The sequence below is a fragment of the Podarcis muralis genome, chromosome 13, assembly GCF_964188315.1.
Source record: "Podarcis muralis chromosome 13, rPodMur119.hap1.1, whole genome shotgun sequence".
In the NCBI taxonomy this organism is placed as follows: Eukaryota; Metazoa; Chordata; class Lepidosauria; order Squamata; family Lacertidae; genus Podarcis; species Podarcis muralis.
The window spans coordinates 46,061,277-46,076,981 of NC_135667.1; the positions used below are offsets into that span (position 1 = coordinate 46,061,277).

Below are 15,705 nucleotides of genomic sequence, written 5' to 3' on the forward strand. Positions count from 1 at the left end.
TGTCCGGTTCTCTGGAGCAGCAGAAAACAACCTTTCTCCCTCCTCTATGTGACATCCTTTTATATATTTGAACATGGCTATCATATCACCCCTTAACCTCCTCTTCTCCAGGCTAAACATGCCCAGCTCCCTTAGCGGTTCCTCATAAGGCATCGTTTCCAGGCCTTTGACCATTTTGGTTGCCCTCCTCTGGACACGTTCCAGTTTGTCAGTGTCCTTCTTGAACTGTGGCGCCCAGAACTGGACACAGTACTCCAGGTGAGGTCTGACCAGAGCAGAATACAGGGGCACTATTACTTCCCTTGATCTAGATGCTATACTCCTATTGATGCAGCCCAGAATTGCATTGGCTTTTTTAGCTGCCGCGTCACACTGTTGGCTCATGTCGTGCAAAAACCCAAAGTTCAAACTATTGGCTCTTTTCTGCGGCATGCAAAACTGCCCGCTGGTGGGAGGTCCTTGCCAGCCTTTCCAACTTTGAGTAGGGCTTTGCAGTGGTTTGTTTTCAGCACAGAGCATGAGGTTCTTAATATCGGGTTTGTGGGTTCAAAGACCTACGTAGGTGAAAAGATTGCTGCATTGCAGGGGATTGGACTACAGTGGTACCTCAGGTTGAGAACTTAATTCGTTCTGGAGGTCCGTTCTTAACCTGAAACTGTTCTTAACCTGAGGTACCACTTTAGCTAATGGGGCCTCCCGCTGCCGCCGTGCCACTGGTGCGCAATTTCTGTTCTCATCCTGAGGCAAAGTTCTTAACCCAAGGTACTATTTAAGGGTTAGCGGAGTCTGTAACCTGAAGCGTCTGTAACCCGAGGTACCACTGTACTAGATGATCTGAGTGGTCTCTTCCATGGTGGCATTTGACTCCTAGTAAGTTAGCAAAAGGGACACAGGTAACGGTGTAGTCTAAACCACTCAGCCTCTTGGGCTTGCTGATCAGAAGGTTGGCGGTTCGAATCCCTGCGACGGGGTGAGCTCCCGTTGCTCGGTCCCTGCTCCTGCCAACCTAGCAGTTCGAAAGCACGTCAAAGTGCAAGTAGATAAATAGGTGCCGCTCCGGCGGGAAGGTAAACGGTGTTTCCGTGCGCTGCTCTGGTTCGCCAGAAGCGGCTTAGTCATGCTCGCCACATGACCCGGAAGCTGTACGCTGGCTCCCTCGGCCAGTAAAGCGAGATGAGCGCCGCAACCCCAGAGTCGTTTGCGACTGGACCTAACGGACAGGGGTCTTTTTACCTTTACCTTAAGTTACAAAAATGTGTAGAACAAGGACAAATAACTGCTGGAAATGTAAAGAAAAAGAAGGTACCTTTTACCATATGTGGTGGTCATGTAAAGTAATAAAAAGCTTTTGGGAGATGATATATAATGAAATGAAAAAAAATGTTTAACCCCTTCAAATCATTCTGGGCACTGTAGTTTACCCCACAGAGTTACAATTCCAAGCAAACCTAAGCAAACTGATGGTGCCCAGAATTCTTTGAAGGGGGAGATGTGCTTCAGATGTGCTTTATAGTTTGCACGTAGCCTTAATTCAATGTTGGTGACAGAGCAATGTTCTCCGCTGTGCTGGAAGGTAGTAGGCTGGCTGGCTTAGAGGGCACAGGACAGGCCTCCAATATCTGGCCACTCCCTCCCTCCCTCCCTTCCAGGAAGGGCAGCTGCCTTACTCTGCCTAATAGAAGGACCGGCCCTTCTTATTTGTACGATGTTGCCAGTGTCACGATGGGACCTGGTTGTGGGGAACAGAGCGGCCCCTGAGAATGCAGAAGTTGGTCACCCATTCTTTACAAAGCTTCCTCTGCCCATCAGCCGAGCCTGAGTCACAAGTTCCTCTCTTGTCTATGCTGTGCTTCACGTCCATTTTATTTTTGCAGGTGCCTTGCATATGATAATTCAGGAACAGGTACTTAAGTCAGTGTGAATCATAACCCGATCTGCTTAAATTTTCAGACCGAACTAGGAATTATATTTTGAAATTGGAATAAAATACTACTAAAAAAGAGAGGAAGAAATAATAAGAAAAATGAAAGACGTGCTCTCTCTCCCCTTCTCTGTCTGTCATCCAAACCTGTCAAAAGTACAGTGGTACCTCGGGTTAAGTACTTAATTCGTTCCGGAGGTCCGTTCTTAACCTGAAACTGTTCTTAACCTGAGGTACCACTTTGGCTAATGGGGCCTCCCGCTGCCGCTGCGCGTTTTCTGTTCTCATCCTGAGGTAAAGTTTTTACCCGAGGTACTATTTCTGGGTTAGTGGAGTCTGTAACCTGAAGCGTATGTAACCTGAAGCGTATGTAACTCGAGGAACCACTGTAATACTATGGGGCACAAGTACATGAGTTCTTATTAGTACTTCTGCCTTTCAAATTAAATTTCATGGGTACGATCCTATACGTCAGATCCATGGGCTGAGAGGCTTTAGAACAGTGTTTCCCAAACTTTGGCGTCCAGCGGTTTTTGGACTACAACTCCCATCATCCCTAGTGTTGTAAACAAAAACTGTTCCCTTTCCCTTATGGGGTACACAAGAGCCCTTATAGAGTCCTTTCTAGGTTCTCCATCGGTAGGAGAAAATAACAGAGGCCAACCAGAGAATATTGAGAAGCAAAGCAGCTAGTAAGCCTGATCTTTATGAAAGCTGTTGCAACAGGGTGCTCCCCCCTCACACGCAGGAGAGAGGAGGAGGACCCCGAACCGTGCACGCAAGCCCTTATATAGACTTTTGAACTGCCCACCCTGGAGCTCAAGACCACCCCTCCATACATCATACATACATCACAGAAGGGGTGTAGCCCAAGACCACCCCCCAGTACATCATATATATGAGAAGGGGTGGACTACAACAGAAATCTGAGTGCCTTGTTTTTATCCTGTCTGCCAGGTTACCTGATTGGACTACCTGGGCATCCTGGCCACTCTTTTGTTATGATAACTACTGTGGAATTTCAGACATGTGGTTTATACATTTATGTATGTGCTTGCTTGGTACATTTATGAACATTTATTTTATATATATAAGACCTTAAAATTCTTATAACACCTAGCTAGTAGGACCAGTGGTCAGGGATGATGGGGTTTGTAGTCCCAAAACAGCTGGACACCCAAGTTTGAGAAACCCTGATTTAGAAGATGGAGTGAGCTCAGCAGAACCAGAGCTATGTTGCCCCATGGACATGGCATGCACACCAGTGGAACGCCCATGATGCACTGATATTAAACTCCACTGATGAAGATAATCCAGTAAACCAATCAAAAACAGGGTGGAGGCATGGGCAGGATGTAGGCGGAGCACACTTATGCCAAATCCTATGGCGCTTCATTTCACAGGCACACCCCTGTTGACAAGACTTTGGACCAGGTCCAGGTCTACCATGAGAAATTTCCCTCTCATTGACCTCGATGGGATGGAGAAATGGAAAACAGCTTTTCCCACCCGCTGTGGCAGAGAAATGGAGATGCGGGTGGCGCTGTGGTCTAAACCACCGAACCTCTTGGGCTTCCCGATCAGAAGGTTGGCAGTTCGAATCCCCCTGACGGGGTGAGCTCCCGTTGCTCTTTCCCAGCTCCTGGCAACCTAGCAGTTTGAAAGCACGCCAGTGCAAGTAGATAAATAGGTACCGCTCCGGTGGGAAGGTAAACGGCGTTTCTGTGCACTCTGGTTTTTGTCACGTTGTTCCGTTGTGCCAGAAGCAGTTTAGTCATGCTGGCCACATGACCCTGAAAGCTGTCTGTGGACAAACGCCGGCTCCCTTCTGTATTATTATTGTTTTTATCTTATGTTGTATTAATTTTATCTTTAATTGTACCAATGTACCTGCATCTTTTCTGCTATTGCTATAAAAATCACGAGTTGAGGGCTATGAATGAGAAATGACATAGTTGTCCGTGGCTACACATCGCCATCTACTGAGTCTACAGTATACACACACCAATTCACAAGTTCAAATGACTTTATTCAAAAGCAAGGCAACAGACAATCACACCTATATATGCAAAGTAGAGGAAAAACACCCCAAATCCTGTCTTCATTTCTTCTCTTATCGATCTGCCCCCAGGCATCACTCAAAGCCTTCCTGAAAATCAGAAAATCAGTTGTTTAGTCATTTAGTCGTGTCCGACTCTTCGTGACCCCATGGACCAGAGCATGCCAGGCACTACTGTCTTCCACTGCCTCCCGCAGTTTGGTCAAACTCATGCTGGTAGCTTCGAGAACACTGTCCAACCATCTCGTCCTCTGTCGTCCCCTTCTCCTTGTGCCCTCCATCTTCCCCAACATAAGGGTCTTTTCCAGGGAGTCTTCTCTTCTCATGAGGTGGCCAAAGTATTGGAGCCTCAGCTTCAGGATCTGTCTTTCCAGTGAGCACTCAGGGCTGATTTCCTTCAGAATGGATAGGTTTGATCTTCTTGCAGTCCATGGGACTCTCCAGAGTCTCCTCCAGCATCATAATTCAAAAGCATCATAATTCAAAAGCATCAATTCTTTGGCGGTCAGCCTTCTTTATGGTCCAGCTCTCACTTCCATAGCCATCAGAAAACATTAGAAAAAACAAGAATCTGCCTCAGTCCTTTTGTATACAGTATGCTGTCTACAACACGGCAATCTAATCTAAGTATCGGCAAACGCACTCTGTACAGTGTTCCATTTCTCCAAAGGTATTGGACTATATTAAAGGGAATTTCCACTTTTTTTCTCTCTTTTTCATTTTTTTCCTTTTTAAAATGCATTTTGTTTTGCTGATACAAACGTTGTTAATTAACTCATTATTATACAAAATCACAAATTGTACATCTCGACAAACATAAAGAAAAGAGAAAACAAAGAGAAAACAAAAACAACATCAAAAACAAAAATCACATAGACCAATTTAAATATACCTCGGTACTCGGGTACCTCGGGTTAAGAACTCGGGTTAAGAGCAGAAGGTCTGTTCTTAACCTGAAACTGTTCTTAACCTGAAGCACCATTTTCGCTAATGGGGCCTCCCGCTGCCGCTGCGCCACTGCAGCATGATTTCTGTTCTCATCCTGAAGTGTATGTAACCTGAAGCATATGTCAGTCTGCGGAGGCAGCACTGAGCATCATATAAATTTGCGGGAATGTAGTTATAACTTCTTTGATTACACATAAAAAACCAGCCATCTGGTAAGCGCACATGAGCATAATTAAAAGTAATCTGTTGAACACGTGAGCAATTCCAAGTTGGCCTTCCTGTGTCCAGACAGCGAGTTGCTTCCTCGCTGCAATTCACAATCTGAGCACAAGAGGTGTCTGGCGGTGCTGCAACTCTAGGTGTGTATAATGATATTTCATCCAGAGGTAACTTTTGTTTCACCTGTCCCCAATCATGGAGATTGGTATAACCAGTGATACCTTCAGGAATCCATTTAGAAAACAACTTTCCCATGTGTGTGGCATGTGCCATATGGAAAGGCTGTGTACAAACTGGGATCAGACAATTTCCTAAGGTAGTGTGCATATCATATGTTTCACTCAGACAAAAATGAGAGACATTAGCAACTTCAGCTAAATGCATCTGTCAGGGAACTGGAGGCAGAGAAGGGGGAGAGAATGGGCACCTACCGGGAAAAACCTCCTTTAATAAGCAGCTAGACGAGCTAAGGCAACGGGGAGGAGCTGAGGGAGGTTTCGAGGAAAAAGGGGGGCTCCTGTTCTATCGGGGGGCTTTGTATATTCCAGGTGAAACCCTAAGAGACAGAGTCCTCAAGCAACTTCATGACAGCTCCATGGCAGGACATTTTGGGCAACACAAAACCATGTTGTTGGTTACCAGGATTTTTGGTGGCCCAAAGTGAGGGAAGACGTAAGGGAATATGTGAGAGGGTGTGAGACCTGCCAGAGGGGCAAAGGGGAGAGGGCTGCTCCGGCAGGGTTATTGGAGCCTTTGCCCACACCAGTGAGGCCATGGGAGGTGGTATCGGCAGATTTTGTCACTGACCTGCCCAGGTCCAAGGGGAAAACAGCGGTGGTGGTGGTGGTGGTGGTGGATATCCGGACCAAGATGTGCCATTTTGTGGCATGTTCACATGCGGTGACGGCAGAGGAAACAGCCAAGTTGTTTGTAGAGCATGTGTTTAGGTTGCATGGAGTCCATTCTAGGGTCATTTCGGACAGGGGATCCCAATTCACCTCACGGTTTTGGCGCAAGCTTATGAGTTTGCTGCAAGTAGAGGTGAGCTTCACCACTGCGAGGCACCCCGAAACCAATGGGCAGGCGGAAAGAGCAAATGCGGTTTTGCAACAGTATTTGCGGTGTTATGTCAGTCAGAGGCAGAATGACTGGGTGGATAAATTACCACTAGCGGAGTTTGCGTACAACAATGCTGAGAATGTGTCCACCGGGATGACTCCTTTCTTCGCCAATCACGGATGTCACCCCAGGGCTTTCCCAGGGAGGGGGGAGGAGTCGTGGAGTGTACCTGCCGCAGAACAGTTTGCGGAGGAAATGGAGGCGATTCACCAACAGCTCCAGTTGAACTTGGAAAGGGCCAAGGAAGTATACAAGAGGGAGGCAGACAAGCATCGGAGACCAGGGGAGACCATCCGGGTTGGGGACAAGGTGTGGTTGTCAACACAAGGGTTGCCCTGGAAGGGGGGGTGCAAGAAGCTCAAACCCAGGAGGGTGGGTCCCTTTGAGGTCATCCAGTAGGTAAATCCAGTGGCCTTTAAGTTAAGGCTGCCTGAGAGCATGAAGATGCATCCCATCTTCCATAGGTCACTGTTGTCGCCCCTACAGGGGAGGGGGGATCAGGCAGGAAAGAGGGGAAGGGGAAGTTCCACCGCCCAAAATTGAGGAAAGGGAGCAAGGCCACGAGGTAACTGAAATACTGGACTCCCGTTGGAACGGGGAGCAGCTAGAGTATTTAGTGGCTTGGGAAGGGGCTCCCAGTTCGGAAAACACTTGGGTTCCGGAAGGTTGCATTACTGAGGATTATTTGGTGGAGGAGTTCCACGATTTATTTCCCAACAAACCCAAACCCCCAGGTAGGTTCTTTGAACAGGTGTTCGGTCCGACGGATGATGAAGAAGACTTCAAGGATTTCCCACCATCAGACGATGAGGGAAGAGGCCGGAGAGAAGGACATCTCAAAGATCGCCGGGAGCCTGCGGGTTTGGGGGAGGGCTGGGGTAATGTTTTTGAAGATACAGAAGATGAAGATGAGATTTTCCTAGGTTTCACCCCCGAGGTACCTGTGAAAGTTTATTGATTACCGTGACCCCCGCTAATTGATTTGCGATCCTCAATTAGCGATTTATGGCCGCCCGGCACACTTCCGCTCCGAGCTGCACCACTTAGCTCCGTCGTCCAGTCACGCCCAGCAGAGTTACACACAGCGGTGAAAAAACTGTCACTTTGCTTGACAAAGCTTCCAGACAAACACACGAAGCCAGGTTTGTCTATTTACAGTTGTTTATTCCGACATTTCTCCAGGACTACTTGCTGCCATGACAAACTGCTTCCTTTCCCTCTCACAGCACAGAGAGGAACAGAACGAAACTCCTCCCAAACTCCTCCCAGCTTCGAAAGCTGACGTCAGAATGGTGTGGCATCATGGGAACAATTTAACTTGTTAAGTTCCAAACCTCACACCCCCTCTTGCCGAACCATTCTGACAAGACCTTTTTTGAGTTCAACACCTTCCCCTTTGCCTTGTGCCCCTTCCCGGCATCTTTCCCAGGCACCTGTTGAACCCCTTCAACACTCCCAGAATCACATTGTGCGACACTTATCCACGCACTTGTGACCTGATACCCTACTGACCCATTAGGGCCAGCAGTTGTGTCTCCTCCGTCAGACTTTTCCTCCTCTGACTTGACAACCCGTCTGTGAGCTTTCTCCATTACGCTAACCGGAGATGAAGCCTCACACCTGGACACTCCTTTCACAACCCTTGGAGATGCCCAAACCTGCCCTGAACCCTGACCCTGGACCTGGTCCCCATCACCGGGTTCTGAACCCTGATTCTGGACCTGGTCCCCATCACCGGGATCAGCCTCTGCCTCCCTTCTCCCTTGAGAAGACTTTGCACCCGTCACCTGGTGACGTATTCCCTTTACCTTGAAAAATTCCTCCAGAGCAGACCCAGTAAACTGTGACCCTCGGTCGCTCTTGAACCCTTGCACCCTGGTGGAGAACCTTAGTTCTACCTCCGCAACCCAATCCTTGATCAGTTGCGCCGCCCCCCCCCTGTGATTTGAGAGAGAAACACCAGCCAACTTGGCTGTAGTCATCTGTCAGCGATAGCACATACCTGGCTCCACCCAGACTCTCACACCTCATGGGTCCTGACAGATCTGTGTGAACCAGTTCAAAGGCTTCTTTGGCTACCCTCCCAAACCCGGGAAAACCAAGTACCTTTGCACCTTTGCATGCCCTGCACCCTTGGGACCTCCTCCCACATTGTGTGATTTTACACCCTTTTGTGCACCTGTGCAACTTTTGCACATGACTGGGAACCTTAGCACACTGCACCTGTGCTTTTCCAGCATTCCCACCACCCTCCAGAGGTGACACCAGAACAAAGAAATTGTTCTCCCTCTGCATGTTGACCAGTTGTCTCTCTCCTCTGAAAATGGAACAGGTGTCATTTTCAAAGCAAACATTGTATCCTTGCTTCATTAGAGCTGATACAGATAAAAGACAACAATTCAGTCCCGGCACAACGTAGACTTCTAGCTCCTCCTGTAAAGGAGAGAAAAACACGTTAGCCACAGCACAGACTGATTTTTGTGTTCCGTCTGCGAACATAACAGTCATTCCTGTTGAAACAGCCCTGCAGTTCCGCATTTCGCCAGCAGGTTCGCTTATCAGGTGACGTCTGACAGTAGCATCCAAAACCCAGCGCGTCACCGTGTCCTGGCTGGAGTTGTTCTTCACAGTTGCCATAGAAGCAGTGATAAGAAAACAACCCTCCCCAGTGTCTGAGCCACGTCCTTCCCTCGCGTTCCCACGCTGGCCTCCTCTCCGAGACTGGTTCCCATGGGAACCCAGCTGGTTGACCTTGGCAAACTTGGCAACATCCTGCCTCGGCTCCCTGCTCCGGTGGGGGCAACTGCCACGCAGATGTTGAACTCCAGTGGAAAAACACTGCCCGGGGCTCCTCCCAGCTGGCCTCCTTCTCCTTCTTCTGGAAAAGCACTCCTTGTCAGCTTTGCCCCCTCTGAACCGCCATCTCATTCCAGCAGGCTTCTTAAACTTGCCTTTGGAATCCTTCGCCCCCCCCCGCCTTGCTCACTAGCACTCCTTGAGGCTAAAACATCAGGAACAGGGGCTACAGCCATCTCTAGGCTTTTGTATTCCTTCTCCAGGGCTCTGGCCTTTTGCTGAAGCTTCACAGCAAACGCAGCACATCCCCAGACAGCCCTTTTAGACTCTGCAAACCTGGCAGCAACAGCAGCAGTGGCAATAGTCCCTTCGCCCCCCCTCTGGGGCCCACAGCCCTTCCCAGCTGTGCACCGGCTCTCACGAAGGTGGTCAGCGCCATCTTGCCTTCCTGTTCTGAAGCAGCCATCTCCCGGCCCTTGCTGTCGCCTCCAGCCTCACAAACTCCCTGGAGCGCTAGCCAAGCGGCCTCTGGCTTCCTGGCACCCAGAACAATAGGCTTCAGATCAGCAGCCAGGTTGCCCAACTTCTTAAAGTGAGCATGGAATGTCCTCCAAGACCTGGCAGCCTGCCATCTTCTTCCGTTCTCCCAAGGGGCCCCAAGCTGTACTTACAGATCACAAGCTCCTCTGGCACCCGTGGAGAAGCGATTCCTTGCTGCCTTCAGCTCCCAGAGCTCCAGCTGGTCCCAGCACTCAGCAACACAGGCAGCCACTTTGTGTCTTTCAGTCAGCCGCTTTTAGCTCCGCAGCTACTCCTTTGCCTCTTAACACCAGGCAAAAAATCTCACCACCTCCTGCCGCAACTCCGTTGCTCTGAACCGCAACTTCAAACGCATTCCGGCACTTCTAGTGACAGTTTTACGAGCGGTAATTAAATACCCATAACCTGTGAAAGTTTATTGATTACCGTGACCCCCGCTAATTGATTTGCGATCCTCAATTAGCGATTTATGGCCGCCCGGCACACTTCCGCTCCGAGCTGCACCACTTAGCTCCGTCGTCCAGTCACGCCCAGCAGAGTTACACACAGCGGTGAAAAAACTGTCACTTTGCTTGACAAAGCTTCCAGACAAACACACGAAGCCAGGTTTGTCTATTTACAGTTGTTTATTCCGACATTTCTCCAGGACTACTTGCTGCCATGACAAACTGCTTCCTTTCCCTCTCACAGCACAGAGAGGAACAGAACGAAACTCCTCCCAAACTCCTCCCAGCTTCGAAAGCTGACGTCAGAATGGTGTGGCATCATGGGAACAATTTAACTTGTTAAGTTCCAAACCTCACAGTACCTGATAAAGAAGAAACGGGAATGACAGTCTCTCCAGAGGAGGAGAGAGGGGCCTTTGGGGAGGGAGTGGATGTCAGGGAACTGGAGGCAGAGAAGGGGGAGAGAATGGGCACCTACCGGGAAAAACCTCCTTTAATAAGCAGCTGCGCTTCCTCAGACAAGGAAGGTGACGAAGGGTTGTCAGGAGGTAATGAATCTGAGAGGGGGGAGGCACTTCCGGGACCAAGTCACTCTCGTCAGAGAGGAGGAAGGGGGGCTGGGCTTCGGAAGTGGTTATGCTGGGGAAAATCGAAAGGAAATTTAGTCGGGACAACTGACCTGCCATGATTAAGACGGACTTTTGAACTGCTTGCATATAGCTTCAAAGGGGCAATAAATCTTGTAAATATGGCTGGATTCCCGGACTCATTGCTGACAGCATCCATTTATTTTTTATTTATTTATGGCATGGGGATGAGGGACCAACTCCCTTCTCTTGCGGGGGCCCAATTAGTGCCATTGCCTTCCGTTAAGAGTTTGGGTGTAATCCTTGACGCCTCCCTTTCCATGGAGGCGCAAGTTACAGCAACAGCCAAGGCGACATTTTCCCACCTTTGCCGCATCAAGCAGTTGGTCCCTTACCTTTCCCGCCCTGACCTGGCCACAGTGATCCATGCGACGGGCATCTCCAGGCTTGACTACTGTAATTCGCTCAACACGGGGATGCCCTTGAAGCTGACCCAGAAACTCCAGAGGGTGCAGAATGCTGCAGAGAGGCTCCTCACGGGGTCTCTGCCATGGGAGCATATTCACCCAGTGCTTTTCAAACTGCACTGGCTCCTGGTAGAGTACAGGGTCAGATTTAAGGTGCTGGTTTTGACCTTTAAAGCCATTCACAGCCTAGGACCCTCATACCTACGGGACTGCCTCTCCTGGTATGCCCCACGGAGAGCCTCAAGGTCCATAAATAGCAACACCCTAGTGGTCCCGGGCCCTAAGGAAGTTAGATTGGCTTCAACCGGAGCCAGGGCCTTTTCAACTCTGGCTCCGGTCTGGTGGAGCGCTCTGCCTCATAAGACCAGGGCCCTGCAGGATCTGATTTCTTTCCGCCTGGCCTTTGGCTTGGAGCCAATTTGATTCCCTCCCTCTCTTTCTTTTTTCCTTTCCTTCTCCTCCTGCGATGAGGCTACATTTTAATATTTTAATGTTTCCATATTTTCATGTTGTATTTTAATTTTGTTTTTAAGTTGTAATCATTCAGCTTGTTTTTATTATTGCTTGTAAGCCGCTCTGAGCCCGGCCTTGGCTGGGGAGGGCGGGGTATAAATAAAAATTATTATTATTATTATTATTAGGAGTGTAAGTGAAATTTTATTGGGAGGGGATAGCAGTTGAACAGCAACAACTGAAAAGTAAGAAGAATCCCTGTATTTAAAACACTCAGTAGCTCCTGCTGTACACACATATAGGAAGCCACTCTGCCATGCTTCCCATTTGGCCCAAGACACCCCAGATCCTACAGAAACGAATACACAGTAGCACGGGAAAGTCAAATCACCAAGAAACCCCTGCAGAATAAAAAGGGAATGTGGAGAATTGAACTGTGTTGAACACTCTTTAGTTGCATTAACTACATTTTCATTTCATCACTGTAATAATAATAATAATAAAAAACAACAAAACAAAACACCACAGTTGCTTGCAGGAACTGGTTCAGATTTATTTTTAAATACCAGAAACTTTAGTCCGCTCCATAAGTGTTTGGAAATTACTTATGTTTATATGGAAATTAAGCCAGGATTAATACTTTCTCTTGGTAGTCCTTGACAAGCTGCATCTTCTTGTCATTTCCGTCAGTTTTCTGCTCAATGCTAGAGATCACTCGCCAAGCAGAGCGTCTTCCCCCAACCACATTCTTGTACACCACAGCGAGAAGATTGCGTTCTTCATTGGATAATTCAGCACCTTGCTCTGTCACTGCCTTCATGCCAGGAATATTCTATGGCCTTCTGGGAGGAGGCCTGGGCAGCGGCCACAGCGGTGCAGGGGGGAGATTCTGCAAGAAAGAAGGGATCTTTAAAGCAGAGGATCTTTCAAGGGATCTCTAAGCACTAAAGGTTGCTTCCCCCTGTCCCATTACCTCCGAGGCAGGTATCCTCCGCCTGGGCTTCAGTCCCTCCCGGGATCCGGCGGCTCCGAGGCTGAGTCGTTCCCTCGCTGCAAAGCAAAGGAGACATCAGCCGGTGCTCCCAGCCAGGCTAGCCCCAGTCTGGGGCAGGAGGGTGGGGGACCTGGGAAGGGGGCATTTCCTCCTACCTGATCTTACGAGTTCCCCAAACCTGGCCTCCGCCTCCGTACGGGCGTCTTGGATCCGCCCCGGCCGGCCTTGCTCAGAAGCAGCAGCCAAGGTTTCCTCCCTCTCTAAAACAACTCGGGATGTTCTTCGAATTGGAGGAAACCTCGTCTGCTGCTTCTGTGGCAGGCAGGGCCGGGGAGGAGCCATGGCCGCACGGAGACGGGGCAGTGGGGAACGGGCGCGAGGGTCCTCAGCAGGGAACCGCCGGGATGGTATCTTGCTCTTTGTCCCGGGAGCCGGATCTGAAGCCTCATCCCTAGAGAAATTAGGAGAAATATGGGTTAACTACAGGACTATCTAAATCTGGCCTTCCTCCTCCAGCTGGCTGTCCCATTGCTGGCATGAGGAAATGGCAATCCCCACCCCCAGCAACGGGAGAGCCACTTCTTCCCCTGGTCCACTTCCACACACCATGTCCGCTTCCGTCTGAAGGAAGGAAGGGCGTATGGGGTGGGGAGAATTCTGGGATGCATCTCCAAGCAGAGCCAGATTGCCCAATGGGCAGAGCAGGCACCGGCCCTCGGCCCCTGCAACAACGCATCACCATAGATATTCTTGGTTTTGCGTAATAAAATTGGATTATTGATATTACTGGTTGGTAAAATCAAATCACAGCATACCTGCACACTCGGAGTTTCCCCCTTGCACCGCTGGGCTGCTGCTTCTGGTGGTGGTGGTGGTGGGCCGGAGCCTTTCCTCCCAAACCATGGCCCTGGGAGAGACAAAGGACATTGCATTTTCCTGGCAAATTCCCCCCCCCCCCCCCGTCCTCTATGCCACATGTGGGGAATGGATTCCCCATGGAATTAACATACCACCACTTGCAGTGCTTCCTGGCGCCACAGCTGCTCCATTCCCCTTCCTGTCAGAGGAGCTGCGAGACAGAAAGGAAAATAAAAACAGAGGAAGTTACTAACCAGTTATTCACAAAAGAAAATATCATCTGGGGACCTGCCAAGCTATTGACAGCTGTGGACAAGGCAAGCCAGGGAGCCAGGCCACACGAATCAGTGATGGGTCAGCTAATAATAATAATAATAATAATAATAATAATAATAATAATAATAATAATGTTTTTAATGTAATACTTTTATTTTGCTTTAAACCAATACAGATAAATATAATCAACCAAAATTACAAAAGAAAAATCCTTAATAATAATAATAATAATGAAAAAAGCTAAAATAAACTACAAAAAATATCAAAGTACATGGCATAGAGCATAAGCCATTATGGGAAAGACAAAAGAAAAAGGAAAAAGGAAAGAAGCCCTGAGCCCGGCTTCGGCTGGGGAGGGCGGGATATAAATAAAATTTATTATTAATTTATTATTAAGAAGGAGGAGGAAGGAAAAAAAGAAAAAAAGGGGAAAGGGGGAAAAAAGATGAGCCGAAACACAAGACGACTCGTCTATTGTACGCTTCTGTCAAGGTCACAACAGATCATTATCCTTATCAATTCTCTCTATCTGCATTCCATAGAATCCCTCATCTTGGTATCAGGGAACATTTCCCTATGTGGTATCATTCTAAACATAACCTTGATGAATCCTAGATAATTATTTAAACATTCCCATTCTTCTTTCACCATCTTTTAAGGTTTATCTCTTATTGCATCTGTCAGTTTGCGAGCTCTAAGTACTCGCACAATTTGACTACCCATTCCTCTTTAGTGGGTGTATTTTTATCTTTCCAGTGTTTTGCCACTATAACCCTTGCTGCTGACGCTGCATACATAAATAACCTGGTTTTATTTTTGGGAATATTATCTGAAACCATTCCTACTAAAAATTCTTCTGGTTTCTTGCTAAATGTAATTTCTATCAATCACTTTATCTCTTCATAAATCATATTCCAAAATCTTTCTATCTCTAGACAGGACCACCACATAGGGTAGTAATAATAATGTTATTTCTATGGGCCTCGGAGCTCCTCTTACCTTTAGAATTCATCCCTCTCATGCTCGTTGGTCTATCACCAACATCTGACAGGCATCCCTCTTGCAGGGCAATTTAAGGCTTGCTTGCAAAATGGCACTTTGTGACATCAGGGGCCAGGCTGCTGGGTTGTCAGGCAGATGAATTAAGAAAAATAAAATCAGGGGGGTCAAAGTGTGCCCTTTTTTCTCCTGCTCCAGAAGCTCTCACGAGCTGAAGCCGTGGCTTCAAGCTACAAAAAGGAGATTCCGACTCAACTTCAGGAAGAACTTTCTGACAGCAAGAGCTGTTTGACAGGGGGAAGAAATCCCTCGGGAGCCAGTTGACTTTCCTTATCCTGGGTTAACATGTATGGGTGGCATGGCTATCTAGGCCATGATAAGGTTAAATTTCACAAAAGATTCTTAAATCACATTGTGAAAAAAACATTATATGAGGTTTGGGAGGGAAGCAAAAAGTCAGTAATCACTAAAACACCCTGGTGGCTTTGACCAATGGAATCTCTTGCTGTACATAGGAAACATATGAACAGGGACTGGTTAACATATAGGACTTAGTAGAGGAAATAAGGAGTGACCCAAAATTAAAGGACCTAGGAGAATTGAAAAAGAAAGAAATAACCTGGTTGGAATATTATCAGTTAAAAGCCACCTTTGAAAAGGATAAAAGGACTAAGGAATTTGATAAAAAATAAATATATCTCGTATGGAGCTAGACATATTATATAGTAACCTCTTTCAAAAATCTATAAATTATTATTGAATTGGCAAAGGAAAGATGAAGATATTTAAAAAGTTATAACAAAATGGGAGCGAGATCTGGGGCATATGATTGAATCCGATAAATGGAAGGAATTATGGAGTAAAAATATAAAATTTACGGCTTGCTATCTTGTAAGAGAAAATCTTATGAAAACATATTATAGATGGTATTTGACCCCTGTAAAATCGGCGATAATAAACAAATCATATAAAAATAAATGCTGGAGGTGCAAGGAGCATGTAGGAACACACTACCACATGTCG

The 15,705-nt window shown here is 47.7% G+C and overlaps 1 protein-coding gene across 1 annotated transcript; it reads right to left on the bottom strand.

The window, feature by feature from the left end:
- Window positions 1-11,746: 11,746 nt before the first annotated feature.
- LOC114589901 (uncharacterized) lies at window positions 11,747-13,615 on the bottom strand. The gene is made up of 5 exons (XM_077917528.1): window positions 13,560-13,615; window positions 13,365-13,456; window positions 12,705-13,000; window positions 12,529-12,605; window positions 11,747-12,444 (listed from the first exon to the last, which is right to left on the bottom strand). Exons 1-5 carry the CDS (start codon window positions 13,596-13,598, stop codon window positions 12,388-12,390), a joined length of 561 nt encoding a protein of 186 aa, XP_077773654.1. The 5' UTR covers window positions 13,599-13,615; the 3' UTR covers window positions 11,747-12,387.
- Window positions 13,616-15,705: the final 2,090 nt, after the last annotated feature.

Bases quoted from the DNA above. Each gene is read 5' to 3' on its own strand.
- LOC114589901 (XM_077917528.1), bottom strand. From the start codon at position 13,598: ATGGAGCAGCTGTGGCGCCAGGAAGCACTGCAAGTGGTG. The intron at 13,001-13,364 runs GTATGCTGTGAT...TAATTTCTCTAG, and splicing joins GGGAAACTCCGAGTGTGCAG to GGATGAGGCTTCAGATCCGG. The intron at 12,445-12,528 runs GTAATGGGACAG...TCTTTCTTGCAG, and splicing joins GGAGGATACCTGCCTCGGAG to AATCTCCCCCCTGCACCGCT.